A 10,000-nucleotide genomic window follows, 5' to 3' on the forward strand; every position below is an offset into this window, starting at 1 on the left:
CTAGTTTAATGAATGATAAATGATCCCAGAACAGTTACTATACAACTAGTTTAATGAATGATAAATGATCCCAGAACAGTTACTGTACAACTAGTTTAATGAATGATAAATGATCCCAGAACAGTTACTATACAACTAGTTTAATGAATGATAAATGATCCCAGAACAGTTACTATACAACTAGTTTAATGAATGATAAATGATCCCAGAACAGTTACTATACAACTAGTTTAATGAATGATAAATGATCCCAATCTGTCCCCAGAACAGTTACTATACAACTAGTTTAATGAATGATAAATGATCCCAATCTGTCCCCAGAACAGTTACTATACAACTAGCTTAATGAATGATAAATGATCCCAGAACAGTTAGTATACAACTAGTTTAATGAATGATAAATGATCCCAGAACAGTTACTATACAACTAGTTTAATGAATGATAAATGATCCCAGAACAGTTACTATACAACTAGTTTAATGAATGATAAATGATCCCAGAACAGTTACTATACAACTAGTTTAATGAATGATAAATGATCCCAGAACAGTTACTATACAACTAGTTTAATGAATGATAAATGATCCCAATCTGTCCCCAGAACAGTTACTATACAACTAGCTTAATGAATGATAAATGATCCCAGAACAGTTACTATACAACTAGTTTAATGAATGATAAATGATCCCAGAACAGTTACTGTACAACTAGTTTAATGAATGATAAATGATCCCAATCTGTCCCCAGAACAGTTACTATACAACTAGCTTAATGAATGATAAATGATCCCAGAACAGTTACTATACAACTAGTTTAATGAATGATAAATGATCCCAGAACAGTTATTATACAACTAGTTTAATGAATGATAAATGATCCCAGAACAGTTACTATACAACTAGTTTAATGAATGATAAATGGTCCCAGAACAGTTACTGTACAACTAGTTTAATGAATGATAAATGATCCCAATCTGTCCCCAGAACAGTTACTATACAACTAGTTTAATGAATGATAAATGATCCCAATCTGTCCCCAGAACAGTTACTGAGATAGAGAGATACAGTCTACTGGGTTACTGTAGAGACAGACAGAGGAGAGAAAGGTAGAATGGGAGCAAGAGAGAGAGAGAGAGAGAGCATGGAGCCAGGCTCAATCAATCAAATACCTACCTCCTTCACAGAGCCAGGCTCAATCAATCAAATACCTACCTCCTTCACAGAGCCAGGCTCAATCAATCAAATACCTACCTCCTTCACAGAGCCAGGCTCAATCAATCAAATACCTACCTCCTTCACAGAGCCAGGCTCAATCAATCAAATACCTACCTCCTTCACAGAGCCAGGCTCAATCAATCAAATACCTACCTCCTTCACAGAGCCAGGCTCAATCAATCAAATACCTACCTCCTTCACAGAGCCAGGCTCAATCAATCAAATACCTACCTCCTTCACAGAGCCAGGCTCAATCAATCAAATACCTACCTACCTCACAGAGCCAGGCTCAATCAATCAAATACCTACCTACCTCACAGAGCCAGGCTCAATCAATCCAATACCTACCTCCTTCACAGAGCCAGGCTCAATCAATCAAATACCTACCTACCTCACAGAGCCAGGCTCAATCAATCAAATACCTACCTCCTTCACAGAGCCAGGCTCAATCAATCAAATACCTACCTACCTCACAGAGCCAGGCTCAATCAATCAAATACCTACCTGCTGCCTGTCTGCCTGTCTGTCTGTCTGTCTGTCTGTCTGTCTGTCTGTCTGTCTGTCTGTCTGTCTGTCTGTCTGTCTGTCTGTCTGTCTGTCTGTCTGTCTGTCTGTCTGTCTGTCTGTCTGTCTGTCTGTCTGTCTGTCTGTCTGTCTGTCTGTGTTTATGCATGGGAGTGAGTTGTTGCTCTGTCCTAGGTCACCACTGACCGAAATCTGATCAGTAACTGTTTGATCTACAGGGTTCCAGTATGGGCCGTTTGGGCTGGGTCCTCCTCACCCTCCCAGCCCTGCTTTCCCAGATCAGTGTACCAGCAGCGGCCCAGAAGCCACCTGGGCTAAGTGTGGGGGTGATCTTGGGTCAGACTAGGCCAATCAGTGACCAGGATATAATTCCGGTGAGGCGGAACGACGACCCTGTGGAGCTGACCGTCACCACCCTGAGAATCAACCAGACAGACCCCAAGACTGTCATCACACAGGTGGGTAGGGAAGGGGGGTGTGTTCTGTAGGTTACAAACAAGAATGTTGGGCAGGTGGGATAACTTTAATTACCTGTGTATAACACTTACCTGTGTATAACACCTACCTGTATATAACACCTACCTGTATATAACACATACCTGTATATTACACCTACCTGTATATAACACCTACCTGTATATAACACCTACCTGTATATAACACCTACCTGTATATAACACCTACCTGTATATAACACCTACCTGTATATAACACCTACCTGTATATAACACCTATATAACACCTACCTGTATATAACACCTACCTGTATATAACACCTACCTGTATATAACACCTACCTGTATATAACACCTATATAACACCTACCTGTATATAACACCTACCTGTATATAACACCTACCTGTATATAACACCTACCTGTATATAACACCTACCTGTATAACACCTAACTGTATATAACACCTACCTGTATATAACACCTACCTGTATATAACACCTACCTGTATATTACACCTACCTGTATATAACACCTACCTGTATATAACACCTACCTGTATATAACACCTACCTGTATATAACACCTACCTGTGTATTACACCTACCTGTATATAACACATACCTGTATATAACACCTACCTGTATATAATACCTACCTGTATATAACACCTACCTGTATATAATACCTACCTGTATATTATACCTACCTGTATATAACACCTACCTGTATATAACACCTACCTGTATATTATACCTACCTGTATATAACACATACCTGTATATAACACCTACCTGTATATAACACCTACCTGTATATAACACCTACCTGTATATAACACCTACCTATATATAACACCTACCTGTATATAACACATACCTGTATATTATACCTACCTGTATATTATACCTACCTGTATATAACACATACCTGTATATTATACCTACCTGTATATTATACCTACCTGTATATAACACCTACCTGTATATAACACCTACCTGTATATAACACATACCTGTATATTATACCTACCTGTATATTATACCTACCTGTATATAACACCTACCTGTATATAACACCTACCTGTATATAACACCTACCTGTGTATAACACCTACCTGTATATAACACCTACCTATATATAACACCTACCTATATATAACACCTACCTGTATATAACACCTACCTGTATATAACACCTACCTGTGTATATTACACCTACCTGTATATAACACCTACCTGTATATAACACCTACCTGTATATAACACCTACCTGTGTATATTACACCTACCTGTATATAACACCTACCTGTATATAACACCTACCTGTGTATATTACACCTACCTGTATATAACACCTACCTGTATATAACACCTACCTGTGTATATAACACCTACCTGTGTATATAACACCTACCTGTATATAACACCTACCTGTATATAACACCTACCTGTATATAACACCTATATAACACCTACCTGTATATAACACCTATATAACACCTACCTGTATATAACACCTACCTGTATATAACATCTACCTGTATATAACACCTACCTGTGTATATAACACCTACCTGTGTATATAACACCTACCTGTATATAACATCTACCTGTATATAACACCTACCTGTGTATATAACACCTACCTGTATATAACACCTACCTGTATATAACACCTACCTGTATATAACACCTACCTGTATATAACACCTACCTGTATATAACACCTGTATATAACACCTACCTGTATATAACACCTACCTGTATATAACACCTACCTGTATATAACACCTGTATAACACCTACCTGTATATAACACCTACCTGTATATAACACCTGTATATAACACCTACCTGTATAACACCTACCTGTATATAACACCTACCTGTATATAACACCTGTATAACACCTACCTGTATATAACACCTACCTATATATAACACCTACCTGTATATAACACCTACCTGTATATAACACCTGTATATAACACCTACCTGTATATAACACCTGTATATAACACCTACCTGTATATAACACCTACCTGTATATAACACCTACCTGTGTATAACACCTGTATAACACCTACCTGTATATAACACCTACCTATATATAACACCTACCTGTATATAACACCTATATAACACCTACCTATATATAACACCTACCTGTATATAACACCTACCTGTATATAACACCTACCTGTATATAATACCTATATAACACCTACCTGTATATAACACCTATATAACACCTACCTGTATATAACACCTACCTGTATATAACACCTATATAACACCTACCTGTATATAACACCTACCTGTATATAACACCTACCTATATATAACACCTACCTGTATATAACACCTACCTGTATATAACACCTACCTGTATATAACACCTACCTGTATATTACACCTACCTGTATATAACACCTACCTGTATATAACACCTACCTGTATATTACACCTACCTGTATATAACACCTACCTGTATATAACACCTACCTGTATATAACACCTACCTGTATATAACACCTACCTGTATATAACACCTACCTGTATATAACATCTACCTGTATATAACACCTATATAACACCTACCTGTATATAATACCTACCTGTATATAACACCTACCTGTATATAACACCTACCTATATATAACATCTACCTGTATATAACATCTACCTGTGTATATAACACCTACCTGTGTATAACACCTACCTGTATATAACACCTACCTATATATAACACCTACCTGTATATAACACCTACCTGTATATAACACCTACCTATATATAACACCTACCTGTATATAACACCTACCTGTATATAACACCTACCTGTGTATAACACCTGTATATAACACCTACCTGTATATAACACCTACCTGTATATAACACCTACCTGTATATAACACCTACCTGTATATAACACCTACCTGTATATAACATCTACCTGTATATAACATCTACCTGTATATAACACCTACCTGTATATAACACCTACCTGTGTATATAACACCTACCTGTATATAACATCTACCTGTGTATAACATCTACCTGTGTATAACACCTACCTGTGTATAACACCTACCTGTGTATAACATCTACCTGTGTATAACATCTACCTGTGTATAACACCTACCTGTATATAACATCTACCTGTGTATAACATCTACCTGTGTATAACACCTACCTGTGTATAACACCTACCTGTGTATAACACCTACCTGTGTATAACACCTACCTGTATATATATTTTTATTTTATTTTTACCTTTATTTTACTTGGCAAGTCAGTTAAGAACAAATTCTTATTTTCAATGACGGCCTAGGAACAGTGGGTTAACTGCCTGTTCAAGGGAAGAACGACAGATTTTGTACCTTGTCAGCTCGGGGATTTGAACTTGCAACCTTTCGGTTACTAGTCCAATGCTCTAACCACTAGGCCTGTGTATATAACACCTACCTGTGTATATAACATCTATATAACACCTACCTGTATATAATACCTACCTGTATATAACACCTATATAACACCTACCTGTGTATAACACCTACCTGTGTGTTTGATAACAGGTGTGTGAGCTGCTTCAGAAGAAGCCTCTCCATGGCCTTGTCTTTGCTGATGGGTCGGACCAGGAAGCTATCTCTCAGATCCTGGACTTCCTGTCCTCTCAAACATCACTTCCTGTCCTGGGGGTGTACGGGGGATCCTCCATGATCATGGCCGACAAGGTCAGAACACAGAGTTCTACTTCCTCCTCATTACACCTGCTTCCTGTCTTCTCTATTCTCTCTCTTCTCTGTTTCTCTTTCCTCAGAGTTCTACTTCCTCCTCATTACACCTGCTTCCTGTCTTCTCTATTCTCTCTCTTCTCTACCTCTCAGTTTCTGCTCTTCATTTCTCTGTGTTCTTCATGATGTCACAAAACAACAACTGTAGGACATGAGTAAAGCACTTTACTCAGTTACTCTCTCTCTCTGCTTCTGATTCCTGCACCCACCTGGTCCCGCGTGACAGTCACAATATTTAATCATACAAGTTCCACAACATTTAGATGTAGAGGTGCAGTTATTTAGTTATACCGTCCTTCATGATGTCACAAAACAAACTGTTGGTTATTCTTTAACGGACCATTCGCAATGTTTTGGATCACAGAAATATCGTGTTTCATTATCCAGCCTTTTGATGTTGTCGTTTTGGCAAGAACAATATCTTTGTACCGAAAGGTTTCTTTCCCCTCCATCCCGAGGAGCCCAACGGCAGAGTTTCTAGAGGGTATTTACGGCTGTCATTAAACGGCCAACTTCATCCTCTGTGGGAGAGAGAGAGAGAGAGAGAGAGAGAGAGAGAGAGAGAGAGAGAGAGAGAGAGAGAGAGAGAGAGAGAGAGAGAGAGAGAGAGAGAGAGAGAGAGAGAGAGAGAGAGAGAGAGAGAGACGGAGACAGAGACAGAGACAGAGACAGAGACAGAGACAGAGACAGAGACAGAGACAGAGACAGAGACAGAGACAGAGACAGAGACAGAGACAGAGCGCTGTAGAGTGGACTCACTATAACCCGAATCCTTCATATCCTCACAGGAGAGTCATGACAGGTCTTTTCTCGCTCTGTTTGTGTTCCTCACTAAACACTGATGTGAAGTGGTTTGAGGGTGAATGTAAAAGGGTGGAGGTAGCCTCGCTACTCAAAGCTCAAATCCATTTGTCAGAATACAGCATCACAATAGATCCATTATTTATTTTAGACAGGTCTAAATCAACATGATATGAAGAAAACGTATTTCAGAAGAACGGAATTGCATACTCTGAGTTGTCCTTATGTTAGGCCCTGATCTGCCTTAATGGTTGTGGGCTACACTTATTCATTTAGCAGACAAGATTTGCTTAGAATTCAGTGACACTATTTTTTTTTTTTTTTTTTGTAAATATTATTTTATTTGATATTATTTTGTAGTATGATGATAAGACAATTAGAACACAGCTGAATAAAATATAAAGGATATTTTCTCTAAACGATTTGAGGGAGCAGCTATTCTGTGTTAAGTGGTTTAACAAAGAAACAACATCTTTAGTTGTGATACAAACCCTGAGCCGTATGTTTAGATGTTTTATACGTTCTAAGGCGGCATGATGCGACTATAATGAAGATTTGAAAAAATGAGCATGAAAGGCTTTGAGAAGGCTAGAGTAATATATAATAATAATATATGCCATTTAGCAGACGCTTTTATCCAAAGCGACTTACAGTCATGTGTGCATACATTCTACGTATGGGTGGTCCCGGGGATCGAACCCACTACCCTGGCGTTACAAGCGCCATGCTCTACCAACTGAGCTACAGAAGGACCATAGAGCTCTGCTTTGTTGTTTTTTTTGTGCAGGCTGCACACACTTCATCAGTCTCTCATTCACAATTTGACAAGCACTTGATAGTAGTCTCACTAGGCCTCGAATTTCACGGCAGCATCCACCTTGTGCTGCCTTAATGCCACCTAAAAAAATCCATGCGGCCAACCGTTGTGCCCTTGGGCTGAATATAATACTTATAATTCCCTAATCCCAGCTACCAACCGTTGTGCCCTTGGGCTGAATATAATACTTATAATTCCCTAATCCCAGCTACCAACCGTTGTGCCCTTGGGCTGAATATAATATTAATAATTCCCTACTCCCAGCCACCAACCGTTGTGCCCTTGGGCTGAATATAATATTTATAATTCCCTACTCCCAGCCACCAACCGTTGTGCCCTTGGGCTGAATATAATATTTATAATTCCCTACTCCCAGCCACCAACCGTTGTGCCCTTGGGCTGAATATAATATTTATAATTCCCTACTCCCAGCTACCAATCGCCGTGCTCCGAAGCACCTCTCACTCACATCGCTCTCTCAGATATATCAATTCTTCTTAGCCAATGGCCGTCATGTGATCGGGGTCCTTCTCACAGGCATTTCAGCTGAGAAGTAGGCTACAAATGAAGACAGACACAACTTGTCCTTCTGTGCACAAAATAAATATTCCAAGCATATTCTGGGACAGTTGTGGGATGCGATAGATCCCAAATGAATACAACTGCTAGCATCAAAAAAAAAACTTTTAAAAGCAATTAGGCAGATCAGAACGTTTAGCTTAAAAATGTTGATAGACTATTAGGCTCTTTCTTCCCATTATAAGCGCACCAATGCGGAAACAGGACAGTAGGCTTTATTAGCGGGACAACGCTGTTCTCAACAGCGACCGCAAATGTGATTATTCATGTAAAGGTTTATAATAAAGATGCATTTTATGGTGAAAATGATCTTCCCCAAAGTTGAAACTGAGGTGCCGCCTGTAAATGCCAGTTAGGCCGTACACTGATTGTAAAGTGGATTAATGTGCTTCGTTTTATCAAGTTATTTGGCCACTTTAGTTGTGATACAAAAAAACCTTATCAAAACATACAGGCCTATGGGCTAGGCTACATGACGTGTGCAACTATGATTTTGCGAAAAGTCTGCGAAACTAAGGCATGTGCTGTTTCTCGCCTTACTGCACACGCTGAGAATAATTCACACGTGATAATACATCATTCACTAGTTATAATACATCATTCACTAGTTATAATACATCATTCACTAGTTATAATACATCATTCACTAGTTATAATACATCATTCACTAGTTATATCACTAGTTATAATACATCATTCACTAGTTATAATACATCATTCACTAGTTATAATACATCATTCACTAGTTATATCACTAGTTATAATACATCATTCACTAGTTATAATACATCATTCACTAGTTATAATACATCATTCACTAGTTATATACATCATTCACTAGTTATAATACATCATTCACTAGTTATAATACATCATTCACTAGTTATAATACATCATTCACTAGTTATAATACATCATTCACTAGTTATATCACTATATTCACTAGTTATAATACATCATTCACTAGTTATAATACATCATTCACTAGTTATAATCATTCATCATCATCACTAGTTATATCACTAGTTATAATACATCATTCACTTAGTTATAATACATCATTCACTAGTTATAATACATCATTCACTAGTTATAATACACCATTCACTAGTTATAATACATCATTCACTAGTTATATCACTAGTTATAATACATCATTCACTAGTTATAATACATCATTCACTAGTTATAATACATCATTCACTAGTTATAATACATCATTCACTAGTTATAATACATCATTCACTAGTTATAATACATCATTCACTAGTTATAATACATCATTCACTAGTTATATCACTAGTTATAATCACATTCAGTTATAATACATCATTCACTAGTTATAACATCATTCATCATTCACTAGTTATAATACATCATTCACTAGTTATAATACATCATTCACTAGTTATAATACATCATTCACTAGTTATAATACATCATTCACTAGTTATATCACTAGTTATAATACATCATTCACTAGTTATATCACTAGTTATAATACATCATTCACTAGTTATATCACTAGTTATAATACATCATTCACTAGTTATATCACTAGTTATAATACATCATTCACTAGTTATAATACATCATTCACTAGTTATATCACTAGTTATAATACATCATTCACTAGTTATATCACTAGTTATAATACATCATTCACTAGTTATAATACATCATTCACTAGTTATAATACATCATTCACTAGTTATATCACTAGTTATAATACATCATTCACTAGTTATAATACATCATTCACTAGTTATAATACATCATTCACTAGTTATAATACATCATTCACTAGTTAT

The 10,000-nt window shown here is 37.0% G+C and overlaps 1 protein-coding gene across 1 annotated transcript in view; it reads left to right on the forward strand.

Moving 5' to 3' along the window:
- LOC124019176 (glutamate receptor ionotropic, NMDA 2A-like) overlaps positions 1–10,000 on the forward strand; it is a 180,435-nt gene that overhangs the window by 18,682 nt on the left and 151,753 nt on the right. Inside the window, exons 3-4 of the mRNA XM_046334564.1 lie at positions 1,959–2,198; positions 5,774–5,932. Of these exons, the coding sequence (XP_046190520.1) occupies positions 1,959–2,198; positions 5,774–5,932 (399 nt within the window). The remainder of the gene's footprint in view (positions 1–1,958; positions 2,199–5,773; positions 5,933–10,000) is intronic.

Source organism: Oncorhynchus gorbuscha, unplaced genomic scaffold (genome assembly GCF_021184085.1).
Source record: "Oncorhynchus gorbuscha isolate QuinsamMale2020 ecotype Even-year unplaced genomic scaffold, OgorEven_v1.0 Un_scaffold_753, whole genome shotgun sequence".
Lineage (NCBI taxonomy): Eukaryota > Metazoa > Chordata > Actinopteri > Salmoniformes > Salmonidae > Oncorhynchus > Oncorhynchus gorbuscha.